General features: G+C 34.9%; 4 protein-coding genes across 4 annotated transcripts; 3 read left to right on the top strand and 1 right to left on the bottom strand.

Moving 5' to 3' along the window:
• The first annotated feature begins 1804 nt into the window (after positions 1–1804).
• LOC104245525 (auxin-responsive protein SAUR68-like) lies at positions 1805–2254 on the top strand. Its single transcript, XM_009801144.2, has one exon. It carries the CDS (start codon positions 1805–1807, stop codon positions 2252–2254), a length of 450 nt encoding a protein of 149 aa, XP_009799446.1.
• Positions 2255–4826: 2572 nt separating this feature from the next.
• On the top strand, positions 4827–5264 carry LOC104245526 (auxin-responsive protein SAUR68-like). The gene has a single exon (XM_009801145.2). The coding sequence runs from the start codon at positions 4827–4829 to the stop codon at positions 5262–5264; it is 438 nt and encodes a 145-aa protein (XP_009799447.1).
• Positions 5265–6386: 1122 nt separating this feature from the next.
• On the top strand, positions 6387–6788 carry LOC104245527 (auxin-responsive protein SAUR67-like). Its single transcript, XM_009801146.2, has one exon. It carries the CDS (start codon positions 6387–6389, stop codon positions 6786–6788), a length of 402 nt encoding a protein of 133 aa, XP_009799448.1.
• Positions 6789–7881: 1093 nt separating this feature from the next.
• Positions 7882–12849, bottom strand: LOC104245528 (TMV resistance protein N-like). The gene is made up of 4 exons (XM_009801147.2): positions 12137–12849; positions 10309–11395; positions 9448–9738; positions 7882–8539 (listed from the first exon to the last, which is right to left on the bottom strand). The coding sequence occupies exons 1-4, from the start codon at positions 12634–12636 to the stop codon at positions 8144–8146; spliced, it is 2274 nt and encodes a 757-aa protein (XP_009799449.1). The 5' UTR covers positions 12637–12849; the 3' UTR covers positions 7882–8143.
• Positions 12850–19612: the final 6763 nt, after the last annotated feature.

Raw genomic sequence — 19612 nt, 5'->3', positions numbered from 1 at the left:
AAAATTCAATTAAAGTGACATGCCTTACGAGGTTGATATAAACCTAGGGGCTAGGATGCAGAAAAGGTTAAAGTTGCCCCTCATATTGAAAATAGAGCGATTGTATATTTGTATCCTCTGTTTTGATTTTGGTATCAAAAATCAAAACAAATGGAAGGTTAAGTTTTAATTTTTCTGAAATCTTGTGATTTTTTTCCACGTGGCCTTTTTAAAAATAAAAAAATACCCCTCCCGTTGATTTTGAGCGGCCATGTCAGCAAAGAAATATTTTTTAATGGGTTGAAAACACACTTGGACATCGGTTAGTTCAGACTTCATAGGGGCATAGTTAAGAGCCCGTTTGGACATAAGAAATTTTTCACTTTTTCGAAATACCATTTTCACTTGAAAATTTATTTTATTTTATTTTTTGTTGGAAATTTTACAATTCTTACGTCCAAACGCCCACTAAGTCAAAATATTAGCGACGAGGACTTTTTGATACCAAAATTAAATGGAGGGTATAATTGCTATATTTTCACTAGTTGAGCGGCAATTTTTACCCTTTTCCCCCCAAAAAAGGATGTTTGTGCTCTTGTTTCAGTTGCTAGTCCCTTCATTTCAAATTAGACGAGATATTTTCCTTTTTAATTTATTTCAAAACATATTTTTAAATTTGGAAATAATTCAACTTTAAACTTTTCATTTTACCTATTTTACCCTTAATGAGAAGCTTTTATAACCACATAAATGTCATGACTCACAAAGTTTTTACCCCTTATGCTTTTATGACCACAAGTTTCAAAAGCCTTCTTTTTTTTCTTAATCTCCGAGCCGAGTCAAGCTATATCATCTAAATTGAAACGGAGAGAGTATAAATGTTTGCCCGGAGGGGACAAAGGGTCTTATTCCTCATAAGTTGTTGGCATGTGACCAGGAATCACGGATTCAAGCCGTGGAAACAGCCTCTTGGAGAAATGTAGGGTAAGACTGCATACAATAAACCTTTGTGTTACGGTCCTTTCTCGGACCCCGCATAGAGCTTAGTCCACCGGGCTGCCCTTTTTATATCCTGAAACAAAAGTCAAGAACTATGACTCTTCAAATAGAAGACTTAGCCTGTATTTTCCATTTAACAAAACTAAAGGTGAGAAGTAGTACTAGTTCAGCACTATACTTCTATTTATATTGGATCAGGTTCTTCTAAATCCTGCATTCCAATAGCTAGCAGTGAGTGATCAAATATGTTGCACTGGTTTTAATCACATTTAATGCAGTGGTTTTTATATAAAGAAAAACCAGCCAAGATGACAATTTAAAGATCCCTTTGCACATTCTTCATTCATTAATGTTTAAGCTGATAGCCTAACTAATAGGTCCAAGTTGTTGTCTACCAAACTGCAGAGAGGAATTTTTCACCAATTTAAGGCCCCATATATACATGACCAACAGACATCAGCACATGAATTTGCCTTCACAAAACTTCAGCTCCAACTCAAAGCCTGTCTACATATATATATATATATATATATATATATATCCCCTTTTCCATGAGCCTTTTCATCATAAAAACATCCTTATATAACAACACTTCTCTATAAAAGCCAAATTTTTCCGGAACCAAATCTCATGTTCTATTATAATATATGTTTTCTATAACAGCAATTCTCTATAACATCCAAAAATATCCGGAACAAACGAGGTCGTTATAGAAAGATTTGACTGTATATATATCTCCTTTTCCATGAGCCTTTTCATCATAAAAACAAGCAATATCAATTAAGTCATCAAAGGTATCTATATATTTTGACTTACCATCCAGAGAATGACGATGATTAGTGCTAAGAAATTCATCAAGATGGCGAGGAGATGGCAAAAGTTCGCGGTCAAGCAGCGGAAGAGGATTTCATTTCTAAGAAATGACAGCGATGCAGACAATTGTAGTGCATCCTCATCTACTATAGTTGAGAAAGGCCATTTTATAGTATACATAGCTGATCAAGCTCGCTTCGTCATTCCATTAGCTTACCTTGAAAATGAGGTCATTAGGCAACTTTTAAACATGTCTGAAGAAGAGTTCGGGTTCCCAAGTGGCAGCCCTATTACATTACCCTGTGATTCAGACTTCGTGGACTACATCATTTCACTAATCATGAAAGGCGTAGCTGCTGTAGATCTTCACAAAGCATTGCTCCTTTCAATTACTTCATATTGTTGTACTTCAACTTCTAATTTGCACAAAGAAAGTGGAAACCAGCAACTTCTGGTTCATTGAGTCATGATATCATGTTCTGTAAATAATAGCTCAAAATAGATTGTATAGTAGTTGAAAAATAGGCAAGTGAAAGCTTGTATTATTACAGATGGAATAGAGCTTTATCTTGAAATTAACCGGATCTATAGCATTCATTATCGTGAAATAGTTTCAAATTATGAGTTTAAGTTCTATGCACTAAAAGCGTAAAACTTAAAAGGTTATCACATGTAATCTATTTAATAGCATTGATTGGTAATCCAGAATAAATGATAAGTAACTTGCTTTAACATATTACATTACACTACTTAAATCTTAAAACCATGTAGTAGGCAATTTCCTATTGCATTGGAAATAGTGGCTAAATTTTAATTTGATGAAATCCAATTAGTGGACATATATTTTCTTCTTCTTCATTCATTCATTCTTCCTATTTTTAGAACATAACTCCCGCCAAAGTAGTAGAAACTTTACACATTGCATTGTAAAATTTCATTAACAAATAAAATATATATCACTTTCTTAAAACTAAGCCTGGAGACATAACACTTGGTAAAAACAATACTCATAAATCAACGAAAATTACCTAAAACTTGTTAGGACCGAAAAAATCAGGTGTCATGCGGAAACTAACAAAGCAAACCTTGAACGACGATAAGTCAGACAACAAAAGAGAAATATACCAAAAGAGACACAAACATTTAACGTGGTTCGGTCAACTAACCTACGTCCAACGCTGAGATGAACAATCCACTATATAAAAAGAGAGTATAAAATATCGAGAGAACAACCTCACGAAGAGGCAAACACAAGTGACACACTAACACTTGTCCCGTAAAGTTTCTCTCTTCTCTCTTGACGAAAGCTCTTTCAAAAACCACTCTTATGTGCTTAAGTCTTTCAAAGACTTGTATCAATGAGCATAGAATAATTCTCCAAGGTTGTCCTATTTATAGATCATGAGTGGTGCTTTCTCTTAAAGCCAAAATCCACTCAAAATAGGAATAAACCGAATCTAATTCCGAATAGGATTGGAAACCAAAAGAGAATAGGATTAAGCCATTGGGCCTTTGGCTGGACAACATGGGCATGTGCCCAACAAACTCCCCCTCCAACCAAGGGGCCAAATGTGTCTTCAAGTAGATGAACTATTGACAGACTTCATGCCTGCCAATTTTCTACAAAATTCATGTTTATCTGCAAGCTTAACTACAAAATCATCAAGCTGCTCCATATAAATCTCCTCATCTAAATCACCATGAAGAAAAGCAGTCTTGATATCTATCTGCTCAACCTCTAAATCTAGACTTGCAGCTAAGCCTAGAACCACACGAATAAAAGACATCTTCACAACAGGGGAGAAAATTTTATCAAAGTCAACTCCCTTCTTCTGGCCAAAACCTTTAACAACTAACCTCGCTTTGTATCTAGGCGCAGAGGTATGATTATCTTGCTTTATTCTGAACATCCCTTTGTTAGATAAAGCTCTCTTACTTTTCGGCAATTTCACTAACTCATATGTGTCATTCTCATGGAGTGACTTCATCTCATCTTCCATCGCTTCGATCTACTGATCTTTGTGAGTATCTTGCATGGCTTCATCATAATACAATGGGAATGTTCTATACAATGCCCAGGCTATACATGACCTCTCTCTACAATCTACTCTTTCTCATTTCTAATCCTACTTTACAAAATCTCACGGGCAGAAGAATTTGCACCATGGTCCTATTCATAATCTCCTCAAGCGGGAAGTGAGATCAGTGAACACATCCTCATTGCAAGGTATTATGAGACCGCCCATCGGATGATCAAAGTCAAACTCTTCTTCAGCTTGAGCTAACAAGTCTTGAAATAAAGGCTGACTCAAGTATGATATTGGCACGACGAATCTCTTCTTCCGGCTCTCTCCTACATATATTGCACAATGTCCTTTTGGAACACCTTCAGAGATTGAAGACCTTCTTAAGAATCGATTAGACTAAATAAATGGAGTCACTTTGATACCCATTGTCTCAAGGAATATGATGTAACTCTAAATGGAATCGATTAGCCTGAATAATGGTAAGTTACATATACTTAATATTTTTTTTGGTGAAGAGAAATTTGAGAGACAACAACTAACACATGAAGTTTCACATGGTTTTGCTTATTCTGCTAGTGTCAAAGTATTCAGACCATAAATTTTGTTGAACAACATTAGGCCCCATTGCTTCTAATGATTTGGAACGAAAGACACCCTTAAAATAAAATGCAGAAGAATGGATGAAGTTGATGAGTTATTCATGGACCACTTGGTTTAAAGATATAGTGACAAATAATTCAATAAATGCATCAACCTCTTTACTTAAAACAAGACGACCAGCCATTTCCACAATTTCTAAGGTCCCATATTAAAACATCAGCACATGATTTTGCCTTCAATACCTGCTCAGGTTGACAACTAGAACTACAATTTTCAAATTCATTCTCTAGCCTCAACTATAAATAAACTACTTCCATGAAACATTTTGATCATCAAGCAGATAGAACTCAATCAAACCTTTTAAAAACACAAACAATATTTTCTTTCCTATAAACCGAAGAAATCAACATGATCAGTGCTAAGAAACTAATCAAGATAGCAAGGAAATGGAAGAAGTTTGCGGTCAAGCAGAGGAAGAGAATTTCCTTTCCAAGATCCAATAACCATGACGCAGAGTGTTGTAGAACATCTTATTCTATAGTTGGCAAAGGGCATTTTGTGGTGTATACAACTGATCAAAAGCGATTTGTAGTTCCTTTGGCTTATCTACAACACGAGGTAATCAGACAACTGTTTCACATGTCTGAAGAAGAATTTGGACTTCCGAGTGATGGCCCTATTACATTACCGTGTGATGCACTATTTATGAACTACATCATATCACTCATTAGAAAAGGTGCAGCTATCGATCTTCAGAATGCGTTGCTTGTATCAGTTGCTTCTAGTCAATGCTCATCATCTCTACACCTTCAAGAACTAAGAAACCCGGAATTGCTAGTTTATTGACCTTAATGTGATAAGTTTTGTAATAGATACATGATACTCAACAAGTGTACAGAATATTCAACATCTAATTATTCATCAAAACTTCATATTCTTGTCAACACTCTTTAACTTTGTGATTATATCTGATTTCTTTCAGTTGCTTTCTAGTAGTCCTATGAATTCAAATTGAACTTTATTAACAATGAGAATATTTAGCAACCAATGAATAACAGAGAAGTATGATCATATGTTATGTTGTCAATTTTGAGATTGGCCTCAAAAGTATTCACAGAACAATCAGTAAGCACAAAATAGCCTCAAGATCCTGCATAAATTACCAAAATAGGGTTCTAAATATGTAGAATATCCAAATTTCTAGTCCTAATTCATAAGAAAGTTACGTCAAAAGCTGCATTAAACCAATTTTTCAAATAAGATAAAAGGAAAAATTTGTTCAAAGGTGGAAACAAAAGTCAAGAGGCATAATACTTCAAATAGAAGAATTTAAGCTGTATTTTGTGTTGGTTAATATCATAGTTTTTGTCTCTCGACGAAAACTGTGACAAATGATCTTTTTATCCTTCTTCCCAAAAAGAAGAAATAAATAAAGAAAAGAGATTTCTGATTTAATTGCAAATGACTAATTTCTTTGGTTCCTGAATTGATTAATTTGTTTTGACACTATTAACCAAAAAATGGTTCAGTTTTCTTACTGCTAACATATCTTTTGAGTAAAATCTGTCAACAGAGTTGCTCAAGGTCAAAAGATTTTGTTATAACAAAAGCAGAATAGGACTAGACAAGATGACAATTTAAAGATCCCTTATGTACATGACAAAGAAAGGAGTAGCACATGGTTTTGCCTTCTACAAGCTATTCTTCATTTAATGGCTTCAAATTATTTAAGTATGAGCTGATATCATACCTAATAGGTCCAATCTATTGTCAACCAAAGTGAAGAAATGAAGAAATAATCCCCCTTTCATGAGCCTTTTCATTACCAATTCAAGACAAGCATTAACAATTCAACCCTCAAAAAGACTCTAAATTTCTTGTTTACTTTCTTGTTTCAATCTTCCAAAAAAAAAAGAAAAAGAGAGAGACAATGATCAATGCCAAGAAACTCATCAAAATGGCTAGGAGATGGCAGAAGTTGCAGCCATGCAGCAGAAAAGGATTTCGTTTCCAAGAAATGGTAGTGATGAAGATAGTTGTAGTACATCTTCATCCTTTATAGTTGAAAAGGGTCATTTTGTAGTCTATACAATTGATGAAAGGCGATTTGTCATTCCCTTGGCATACCTTGAAAATGAGGTTGTTAGGCAACTCTTAAACATGTCTGAAGAGGAGTTTGGGATACCGAGTGGCGGCCCTATTAAATTACCCTGTGATTCAGCGTTCATGGATTACATCATTTCACTAATCAAGAAAGGTGTGGCCGCTGGAGATCTTCACAAAGCATTGCTCCTCTCAATTCCTTCATGTTTCTGTTCAGCTTATTCTTTGCACCAAGAAAGTGAAAATCAGCAGCTTCTTGTTTGTTGAGTCATGACATAGTGTTTTGTAAATGATAGCTCAAAATAGATTGTAAAGTAGGAAACTAAAAGAATGTGTTACAACAAATGAAATGGAGCTTTCAATTTTCAATTTTGAAACTAAGAAGTTCTTAACATTATCATCATGGAATGACTCTACTATCTTATCCCGGGCGATAACTTGGTTGATCAAAACTTACAAATATATGAATCATTCCGACTAAAAAAGTGGAAGCCATATTACATTAGAGTTTTTGGCGAAGGGGTAGAGGGAATTGATCTTTAATTGGATATATCAGTGGATATTGGAAATCAAATGTATAAAAAATGATAAGTTTAATACCTTTTGCAAATTATTATCTGAGACTAGGGGTGACAAAATAGTTAAAAGAAAATAATTAACCACTTTCTTGGTGCAAATTAGAAGATGAAGTACAACAACATGAACGAATCGATAGGAGCATTGCTTTATGGGCCCTGTTCTCTCAAAACATCAAAACGCTCGAAGATCTCCGGCAGCTACACCTTTCTTGATCAGTGAAATGATGTAGTCCATGAAGACCGACTTAGAGGGTAATGTAATAGCGCCATTACTTGGTAGCCCGAACTCTTCTTCATACATGTTTAAAAGTTGCCTAATGACCTAATTTTAAAGGTAAGCCAAGGGAATCACAAAGCGCCTTTGATCAATTGTGTAGACGATAAAATGGCCTTTTAGGTCGTGAGGCTGATGAGTTGACAAATTCCTCTACCTCGTATTCTCTTTCTTCGTTGTGAATTTAAACCACGCGATGATTTTCAGTCTAATTGAGCTACCTTAACCACTTTGAAAAAAGTCTCCTTTCTTTATGTATTTTGGCTGCGACCTGAGTTTTCTTTTACATGTACACATGCTTTTTCAAATAAGCTTTTCATCTGCACTTGTCAGTCAAAACTCGAAGCAGCCTGAGTTTTGTTGCAACTATTATGCGTCAAAGAGTCGCCCTACCGAACCCCACAAAAACTAACTGATGAAATGCAAACACCTGGAACTGTTTTCCCTATGCATATTTAGATAACATTGCAAATGGAAAAACAACTCTTATGTACTTCTACGATTGAAGTTCCAAACGAAACAGATTTTTCCTTTTCAGGAACATTTAATGGAAAAAGAGAACACAATATTTATGATGTTGTTTTAGTCTCTCTATACTAAGCTAAACTCTATACACTAAATCATCTACTATATAAGTAAAGGACACAAACCAATATATGATCTATTTAAAACTTTGTTAAACTTAAATAAATAATTATTCTATAATAAATACTATATCCAAACCAAAATCCATGGTTAATAGTATATATCCCAACACTATACGCAATCCTTCATCTCATACCGCTGAAATCTAGCTTGGTAATATGAGTCTGGTACTGAAAAATAGATGATGGTATTTCCCTTATCCCAGAGGCTCCCATGCGAATATGTATCTCCGGCTTCATTCTCCCGTGGATTTCTGGAAATTTCTCTAACCTAAAGCAACCATCTAAACTCAGATATTCAAGAGAATCCACGCTAACACATGGAAATCTCTTAAGGCTTTGACACCAACTCAAATCTAACCAAATGAGTTTGCTGCAACATCCCAGGGAATGGTGAACCTCTTCAAGATTATAACACCAAAACAGATCCAAATACTCCAAATTTGGCATCCCCGTGAAATCTGGTGTTCGCACCAAGCTTTTAGAGTATCTGAGATCTAGCGTCCGTAGAGACGACAATTGCTGTTCAGAATACAAACAGAATGAGATAGAGAAGAAAAAAAGAACCTATTTTGCTCCTCCACTGGATTCCAATAATAAAATATTTGGCTATCTATGAATGTAGAAACCTTGTTTGTTTCATTTGTATTTTTGGACATCAAATGACCTCTGTTTTCTTAATGACTTATTGCTAGCTTTCCTAAAAGTATTTATTACTCCATCGACAAGAAATGAATGATAGCATTTGATTTATGAGGGACAACACATTATTTTTGTGCGAAATTAGAAATTTATTTTTTATCTATGAAAAAATACTTGTTAAGAAACTGAATAAAAGTAAACTATAAATTAAATAAAATATTGTTAATTGTAATTTAACATGATTGAAAAAAACTGTAGCAAAGAGAAAAGTGTTTCTCTCTTTAAAAAAGTGTAATATAAAATGGGAAAACCCAAATGTTAAATCCAGAAGCAATGTATGAAAGCATATATGTCATTCAAGAAAATAGTTGTACACAATAAATTCCTTTTGTTTTACTAATAGGTATTCCTTCCGTCTCACTATGTACAGCCCTAGGATGAGATTCATATGAATCTAATTTTACTATGAGAAATAACTGAATTAGTTAAAATGATGATGGGAAGACTTGGAGAAAAAAAAAAGACAACAAGATCTTACAATAATACTTGGAACAACCCCAAATAATATAAATTACAATAATTTTTTTGAGATGGAAATACATTAACTTGAGCTTATGGAATTAATAACTTTTGTTCATTTAAAGACAAGCATTGTAATTCTAGCAAAAATAGAAAGTACCTCAAATAATACGTGACAAAAGCAATAATATTTGTTCATTATCACTAAATAAAAAGACAAAGATAGTTAGAGAGAAAAATAAAATAAAAATAAAACTCAACTATTGTACCTTTGTTTCCGTCCATAAATAACGCAGTGAACTAAGGTGGAGTTGAAGCTTAACAAGCATTTTGGGATCAAATGTAGATGGCAATGTTTCACAAGGATAGCCATCCAAGACTAACCAACGCAAGTTGTTGGACAGATACTCAATGGAGCCATCATCCCAAATATTGAAATCATAGAACTCTTTGTCTATGTATAATATCCTAAGCCTTTTCATATTTTTCATGGCCTCATTGTTAAAGCGTAGTGTACTAAAATTACCATGAAGCCAAATTGCTTCCACTGCCATGGTCCCCTGGTAAGAAGATCATTAGGATATACTGATGTTACTTCATAGAAATACTTTTCGCAATTAATTCTATAGTTCTATTTCTAATATTACATTTCTCTTAGAAGTTCATTAGAGTTAAGTTTATAAGCTTTTCATGTTGCGATAGAAAGAAACTGCAATTGAAACAATACCAATAAATTGTAGTAACTTTTTAAAACAAAATAAAAATAAACAATGATAAAGTGAATCTCTGATTGAGTTATTATGTAATAACATGTCATAAAATTTTCAAGTTAATCCAAAGAATGAAATTGGATCAAACAGATTAAGTGGCTACTAGCTAGACTAATCAATCACTAAAAAAATATAAGAAAAACTAATTAGGCAACATAAAGAGGTTACTTAACGAATTAGGCAATTAATATCTTTTTTTAACTAATTAGGCAATTGATATTACTTTTGCTTTTCCTACTAACTAAAATAAACAACTAAATATGAAGCAAGATGAACAAATAATTGGAATTGACTGTCCTATGTGTCTTTGGAATATAAACATTAGATATTAAAAATTATTGCATTGCTTATGCTACTTACTGCATTGTTGCTCATCACTTCTTCGACTTCCTCGGCGAGCCATAGCCTGCTACGTTCTCCAGGATCTTTTTTAAAATTCACTATATATTTACCCATATCATGTATTAAGTCATGCATTTGAATTCGATCATTTTCAGAGATAGACACAAGGGATTTGTCAATTAAAATACGCAATCCGTATTCAACTCCAGAATGACAACTCTCAAGAATTTGCACGGCGTAATCGTTTTTTTCCCCTCGCAAGAAGCATGCTATATCTAGAAACATCTCTTGGTGGATGGGCTCCAATCCGTCATAACTGATTTTGAGCTTTTCAACAATTTCCGAATTAGAATTAATTTTCATGTGCTTTATAGCACTTTTCCATTCAGTTAAGCCTAAGTTATGCAGCAAAGAACCCCACACTTTGAGGGCTAAAGGAAGACCTTTAGCATAATTTACTACCTCCAATGAGAGCTCCTTAAAACACTCATCTGGATCTTCTTTTCTGAAAGCATGTTGACTGAATAACTGCATAGCTTCATGGTCAGCTAGTCCAGTCACTTCATAAATGACATCATTCTTCTCTATCAAATGCTTGTTTCTAGTTGTGACAACAACTCTACTGCCATTATCAAACCAACCAATATCACCCGCTAAATACTCTAAATGATCTTTATGATCTATATCATCAAGCACAATTAGCACCTTCTTAGAGCAAAGTCTATCCGGAATCATCCGCTTCCCATCATGCTTATTATTGACGTAATCATCTTTTCTTCTTAACAATTCAGAGAGAAGGGTGTTTTGCAAAGAATACAGTTGATGTCTTTTTTCATTTTCTTTAATATCCGCAAGGAAACAAACAGCTTCAAATTGATGAGATAAAGTGTCAAAAATGGCTCTTGCTATTGTCGTCTTCCCTAGACCCCCCATGCCCCAGATCCCCAATATGATCCGAACATCATTGGTTCCTACCTTAAGTAGGGACTTTAATTTCTCCAGATGAGTATCTATCCCGACAACATCTCGCAAAGAAGATAAACTAGCACTATTGCACAATTTGGAAATTTGGTCGACAATGTGCTGAATATTCTCTGCCTCAATCCTACGAAAATAAGAGGATTAATTGTGGATAAATGTAAGAAAGTCAAGTATTAGTAAGCATTTCATAATTAATTTTTTTATTACATAGGGGTAGGGGAAAGGGAGAGAAGATTGCTAGGTTAGGAATCAAATTAACTCTCATCAACTAGGTAAATAGCCAACAAGCTGAGCTACTAAATATTGTTAATTTACATAGAAATGATTAAAAGACACCACACATAAAACAAACGCTTGAAGGAGCAATCAAAATATTATACGTGCAAGAGTGTTATTGAGGAAATGTAGTGATAGGAACTATAGTGTCTTCTGGAGTAATATCAAAACGTGAATAGCTTAAGATGCTTTTTATTTATTCTCTCTAATTATATTGATAGGAACAATACCTTCTTATTGATAGAGACATATATAACAACCATCATTCCTTTTTTTCAGGAAAATAAAGATAAAAACATTTTTAACGTCTTAAATGACAATCAATGAAATTAGATTGTGTAAGCAGTATTCTTAACAAAAATAAATTGATTAAGGTTCCACCTTTTAATTTTTATTTTGTAAATATGATAAATTTATTTAGTGTCTTTTCTGTTTAATTCATTTTTTGAGGTATAGATTCTTTTTCTATAGTAAAATATGTACTCTTCACATAAGCAACCTAAATTATTCCTCAGCACTTGAGCAAACCTCTCTTTGTAGTATTCCATTTTTTTTCATTGTAAGAAATTACTATATGTTCTTAACTCACCCGGCACGGATATCATATCCTTTTAGATTTGCGGCAGCAGTTAGAGCATTCCTCCATCTTTGGACCTTCTGCATTCCTTCATCATCATCCTTATATCTTGTTTCGTGTTTCTTAAAGGCTTTGGCAAAGCTCTTCCTCTGGTATCGAACATGTGCTGGATCCACATCATAGAAGACTGGTATGACAGTATGTCCACATTGAGCCTTGCATTCCATGATCTTTACTAACTCATCTAAGCACCACCTCGATGTTGCATAATTCTGTGAGAAAACGACAAGGGCAACTTGAGACTGTTCGATAGCTTTCAGGAGTTCATCTGATATTGATGCACCATGCTCTAGCCTTTTATCATCTTGAAACGTGAATATTCCACTGCTTTCCAAGCCTTTGAAGAGGTGACTTGTAAATTTGCTTCGAGTATCTTTACCTCTAAAGCTTAGAAAGACTTTGTAGTTCCACCGAAACTGTGAAGTAGTTGTAGAAGCAGAAGATAATGCCATTGATTCAGTTAATTATCTGAAAAGAAAATAACATGTATGTGGATAAGTTGTAGTTGTGGTAAGAGATCAGCTGATGATAATTGGAGAGACAACTAGCTATTGGCACTTCAAATAAGAAATAGCTATGGCTCTACTCGATAGAATTATTGGTACTGGGTTTTCTTTGAACTTTAATAGAAGTAAGTAGGAAATTTGTCAACTGATGCATACTGTAAGATTTAATGCGGTAGGAAATTATTGTGAAGCTTCTTCTTAATGCTTTACTGTAGTTGATTTGAATTATTGTTGTTTTGCTTTCCTTGAACTTTAATAGAAGGAAGTAGGAAACTCCTACAAAGATCACTGTATATACGCAATGGTCAGCTAAAAGTACAAGTGGATGCATTGAATTGAATTATTGCTCCAAAGCACAAACACAAATGTCCCTCTCTCTCTTCTCTACAAAAGAAAAAGCACACCATTGATTGAATTTCTTCCTCTAGCAAAATATTTCTCAGTTTTTTATATATGATTATATTGTCCGAGTTAACTCCCTCCATCTCAACTATTTTATTGGATATTAAGGTAGATAAAAATTAATCAACTAATGTTTTTGCCTCTAGTGTAATTTGAACATAAAATTTCATAGCTTTCATCTTACTTTATTGATCATTAGACACACATCACGAGTCTTCAACATACTCGATTAATAAAAATAACCTAAATAAAATGTGTTACTCAACAAATTATAAACCTGTTTATTTGAATAGTAAAATAGGTTAATGACGAAAAGCAAGATAATATTCGCGTTATTTCTTTGTCACTAACAACCCACGACGACTTGAATTCATTATAATTGAATATAATAACCAATCAAAAGCACTACCTTACATTTTCTTTGTGCATACAGTGAAAACAAAAGTGGGCCTAGAAATAAAGGTGTATGGAAAACAGGAGAATCGAAAGTGAAAAATTTTAGACGTTCGATAAGGTTTCATAAAGGCTCTTTAATTTTAGGCCAAACCGGTCCCTAAAGTTGGCTTCGCTTTTCATTTTTGACACTTTTACAATCTTTTTTATTTTGACACTCCAATTCATCATCTCATACACTCCAATATTTTTAGCTTTTTAGTTTTTTTATCTTTCTGCTTCCTCCTTCCATCTCCACTACCAATTTCGCCGCCAACACCATTTTTTCCACAGAAGGAAAAGTCATGGTTGTTTGGTGTTGCTTTCTTCTTATTATTCTTTAGAAGGCCTTCTACAAACCCTTGCGAATGAGGCAAGTACCAGAAAATAGAGGCAAACATTTGAGAGTGTATGCATATCAAGATCTCTTTTTAATTCAGACAAATGTTCTATGCAGTCATCATTGTATATAGTTTTGCCAAAAACTTACAATGTTTCACCAGGTCAAGTCTGGTATCCTTCCCAATTTTGATGCCTCAGATATTCCGAACGATCATGCTTTAGGTTATACTAAAACATAATTCACTACAAAATTTTGAGATCTTATTGTATGCGATGCGGCCTTTAGGCAAATTTTGAGATTTTTTGCTTTTTAATTTTTTATCTTTCTGCTTCCTCCACTACCAATTCCGCTGCCAACAACACCAGTGCACTTCTGCAATCTACACTTTCAAAGCCGTCAACGGCAACAGAGACCCAGAGATTTGCCGTCAAATACTTCGTAAAATGTCCATCCTTCGCCAGAAGAATTCTCCTTACATCATCAAGAGTTAAACTGATTTTTGGTTAACTCTTATGCGAGCAAAATCACGTGGGTGCAAATTAATTAGAACTTTGTAGTGAGTCATTCTTTTGGTTAAAGAGTTATACTCGTTTTAATACTATACTAGATTTTAATGCTATTAAAGCCACTGAAGATTTTAGTTGTGAGAGATCTGGTGATTGTGGGAAAATGATGATGGAACCAGAGGGTGGGGTGGCCGGAGAAGATGACGGAGGGCTGATTGAAAATAGTTCTTTTTCGTTTTTTTTTTGCTCAAAATCCATTTTAAAATTATTTGGTAACAAAAGTCACATGTCATCGTTCCATTGATTACTTTGCCACATAAGCTGTGAATTACACTCTCTTCATATTTTTGACTGATGTGCATTTTGTGTTTAAGTGACACATAAGACTATAAGTTGAAGTGTCAAAATGAAAAAGGTCTAAGTAAAAGTGTCAAAATAAAAAGTGAAGCCAACTTTAGGTGGCCCTTATGGGTTTGGCTTTAATTTTATCTTTTTCCCATGCCAAGAAAGTAAAATCTCAATAGTTTTACTAACAGTTAAGTCTTGAAATTTAAATTACTTGTATATATTAACCTTACATGTGAACAAGGATATGTAATATTTTAAAAATAATTTACCTTTTCTAATCGATTTTCATGGTGCTTGTTGATTGTAATTTGGATGTCATTAATTGCGGCAGATTTTCGAGGATATGATCCTTGACATGATGGTCTGGAAGTCGAGCATTAAGGTTATAGGCTAGGGGTAGTCGAGCTCTTTCTACTTCATACCGGAGGTGAGGCGGGTTAGATAGGCTTGATCTTACACGGCTTGTGGTTAATGTTGAGTCCACACTATTCTTTCTGTTTTTCATAGCCTCAGGCCTTAATTATTGATTATTGTTACTACATGTCATCTATTATATGATTTTCATGATGTTGTTACTATTTCTATGGTTTCTGTAGACAATACTGACGAATTGTCTCTTCTTGTTTTATTTCCGTCTTTCTCAGCCGAGGGTCTATCGGAAACAACTTCTTTACCCCATCGGGATAGGGGTAAGATATACCTACACACAACCCTTTTCAAACCCCACTTTATAGGATTCTATTGTAACATTAAATGTGGTAGGAAAATTCTTCTTTGAAATTTAATTGAACAACAACAACAACCCAGTATAATCTTACTTAGTGGGGTTTGGGGAGGGTAATGTGTCCGCAGACCTTACCCCTACCTTGGGGTAGAGAGACTGTTTCCATATAGACCCCCGACATCCTTCCCTCCAAGAACTTCCCACCTTGCTCTTGGGGAGACTCGAACTCACAACCTCTTGGTTGGAAGTGGAGGTTGTTTATCATCAAAACAACCCCTCTTGTCTTTGAAATTTAATAGAACGAAGCAGGAAATTCCTTCAAAAACCACCCACCCACCCCTGCTCCAAAATTCCACAATAATATGTACATTAGGGACAACTAAACGTACAAGCCGATATATGAAGCTACAAAGGAAAGGAAGGGTAAAAAATGGGTCAACCGATTGATAATATGGGTAAATATGACTACTTTTGGGAGAATTCCTAGTCTCCCAAACTTGAGAAACTCCCAATTTGAGCCTTTATAAATGTAAAAGTTAAACTATTGATTATCCATTGGTTACCCATTTTCTAAATGAATAATATGGTTCTTATCCATATTTGACCCATTTTTAAAAAGTTCATTATCCAATCCACTTTTTAATGAATAATATGAGTGGTTAACTGCTTTTTTTTTAACCATTTTACCACCACTAGTTATGAAAAACCAGACCGGATGAATAGTACTAACAAAACAAACAAAAATATGTCACCAAAGATAGTTCATGGTCTACATTGCAAAAGATCTTCCTTGTTTTATTGTTGCCTCTTTGAATCAACTGACTCGTTTGTGATAAGATAAAACTTGTATGCATACAACGGTTCATAAAAACTTTTGACTAAATCTTTTTTGGTGTTATAGACAAAGAATGGTTTAACAACAAGAAGAAATAAAGGGAAGTTACTCTCTTTCTAGCAGTTCTGTGAGGTAATGAAAATTCACCTAACATCATCTTCATCAGTTTATCCAAAATTGTATTAGTTCGAATCCATCTTACAGCATCATTCACAAGCCAGGAGAAACTTCCGCCAATCCATTCAATACTATTCACAGGGTAATTAACTTATGGAATGAAATCCGCCTACTAAAAGGCAGTTACAGATGGTAGTCTTTGGCTCTCTGATTAAATGCATCACTTCCTGGCCTGACGTTTCGAGCTCCTACTTAAGCTACCAACTAGTGAAGTATAAGTAGCATAGTCATGAACAAGCCCCATTTCACCACGTAGCTTATCATAATCATCAGGATTTCCATACTTGCAATGCCCATCCAATAGTATGTTATAATGTCATCTGGATTCAAACCAAGATTAAGCATGGCTTGTAATAACATTTCAGCATTTCTCATCTGTCCTTGTCTGCATAGACCACTTAAAAGCGCGTTGTAAGTTATAACATTAGGCACATGTCTATTACTTTGCATCTGCCTTAGCAACTTAAAACCCATCTTAACATCTCCCTTCTTACAGAAGCCGTCGATAACCATAGTATAAATAGGGTCATCAGGCTTTACATCAGAATTCGACATTTCCGTTAAAATTCTTTTTTATGGGTGTGCCGTGCACCACACTTATAAGCAGGAGGCTACAAGGCATTTAGGACTGTCACTCTTTCTTCTTAATCTAGATCGTGCGGTAGGGCTCACTTGTAAGAATTCAGATTCCTAAATTCTATTATATTCCTAATACAATGATACTTACATCTAGAAAGACGGTTGGTAGGGGATTGAATATGGTTGTTGATGAGTTGAGTCAGAGGAACTCGATTTTGCATTATGCTTATAATGAGTAAATATATATTCACCAGCAGAACATGTGGATACTAAGATGTGTAAACTTCTTGATAAGGATCCCTAAGGCAGGAATATCTATTCACTCTTATGGTAAAAAGGAATAAGAGAATCGAAAAGTAGACATAAGTTCCAGAAAGTAAAAGAAGCAAGGTGAAAAAGGGTACGAGGTACCCAGATAATGAAAATTGTCGGTATTTTCAACTCAGGCGGAGAGATATAAGCATTTTGAGTTACCTTCAATAGTAACAGAGGTATGTACAATTGGTCACACCCATTCCAGTTATGCCCCAAGGGGGTCAACAAAAGTAGTATAAGAGAAGGAGAAGATATCATGATCTGGATGGGGTTAGAGTAACCCAAAATGTTGATGAATTAGTTGCGTTAGTTGACATTTCCGAAGGATATTACAAAGGTGCTAATAGATCACCTTGTGAGACACCCAGATGGTGCCCTCTAAAATAGTACAGCTTGATATGAATACTACAAAGATAGGCACGGGAAGCCTGGAAGGGATAAATATTATCTTAATATGGATCCCGTCCCTAGTAAAGGGAGAATGTTAGGCAGCCCGAAAAGGCAGTAGATGGAGCAAGGGGAGGCAAAAGCGAAAGAATGTCTTGTTAAAGTTTTCAGAATAAAATGATAGGTAGAAATATTAACAGGGAAGTACGAAGAGGGATAATGAAGCATTATGAGTGAGATGTGATACATTGATGGCAACGGTAGAGTGTTATAGAATCTATAGTTAAATGAAGAAAGAGACGAGAGGTGATGGGCCTTAAGACAACAAAAAAGTATAGGCCATACAGTTACATCCTCATTTCGAGAAATACGTTCGCAACTCTAACATGGTTAACAGAAGGAAAAGTTAGACCTCGGAGTAATAGCAATCAGTATGGACTGGTGAACAAGATAAACTAAACATGAATTAGGGACTGAATGATTTGATAATGGTCAACATCATGAGAATTTCATATTTCATTCCGGCGATAATAGAATGGACAATAGAAGAAGATTCATGAGAAATTTAGAGAATGGTCATTCAGGGAGACGCTTCCCTAAAGCAAGAAATATTAGCAAAGTTAAGCTTAAGGGATAACAAAGTTCCTCACCATTGCGAGTGAGGAACTTTGTTATCCTTGGTACAAAAGGATTACCGCAATGCGAGTAAAGGTCATTGATGATGTGAAAGGATGTCAAAGATGAAGAGGAAAAATATTTATAGGCAGGTCGTCATAGCTCCAAGTCTTAGTACTCCTCTAAAGGGGGGAATATGCAATGATAAACGAAGAATGCGATAAAAATGAGAAAGGGATGAGATTGCACTTATCCAAATCCTATAGATATACTATGATTCCAGAACATTATGCAAGCATGACATCAAGGAAATGAAGTAAGGGTTCCAAACCGGGTTGTTTTTGAAATAAGGAGCCAATGCGAGAGGTAAGTTAAGACAAAAGGAATAACCCAAGAAAGATTACGCAGAATATCGATATGAAAATGGGCCAACGAGTAGTTAGTAGTTGATTCAGGAAGATCCCAGTTATAGCTAGACAAGAGGATAAAGACAAATCAGCATATCATGCAAGATAAATGTAGTAAACCCCAACATGGAGAATTCAGCCTCGCAGTAATATCATTATAATACTTGAGATATATTCAAATAGGAGTTGGGGTAGTTAAAGGTAGCGTATGAGTGTTACGGGGATGAAATAAAGTGCCATTGGGAAGGCAGTCAAAATATTAGTTCAGAAGCAACCCTACAAGCACAAGGGCACGGAGGTGAGCAACTACAGATGATTATAGGCAAGTAAGGACATCCAAAAGTCCGTAATAAGCTCACAACTTTACAAAAGTCAAGGGTTTTCCCTAAGTACTACAACGAAAGACTAGCTAAGGAAATAAGGAAGGAGGCTTCAATCTAAGTACAATGACCTAAAGAGGAAATGGTCGTATAACAACAGTCTCAAAACAACATTATAAGCACTCTAAAAGAATGTGGCACTTACCGTGGCTAATGAACGGGAAGTAAAATTAAAAGTAATATTCAAGATCATATGAGTTGTATGGAATTCCAATATGTGTGGGTACTAATATAAGCTTAGTATGCACGCAGCAAGGAGGCAAAAAGACCAGGAAAAGTAATAGCTTACGTTTAAAGAAGTTGAGAAGGAATGAAAGGAATTCTTCGATCAATAATCCATAGTTAGTTACGTTATGAACGCACTTGCGATTTTGGAGTATACATATATGTTGATAATCATACAGTCATAGAAGACTCCAGTATAAGCTAAAAGAAAGAATTGAGTCTAGGTCATAGACAAAGGATTGAACTG

The sequence above is a fragment of the Nicotiana sylvestris genome, chromosome 5 (assembly GCF_000393655.2).
Source record: "Nicotiana sylvestris chromosome 5, ASM39365v2, whole genome shotgun sequence".
Lineage (NCBI taxonomy): Eukaryota > Viridiplantae > Streptophyta > Magnoliopsida > Solanales > Solanaceae > Nicotiana > Nicotiana sylvestris.
This window is presented reverse-complemented; position numbering and strand designations above follow the sequence as displayed.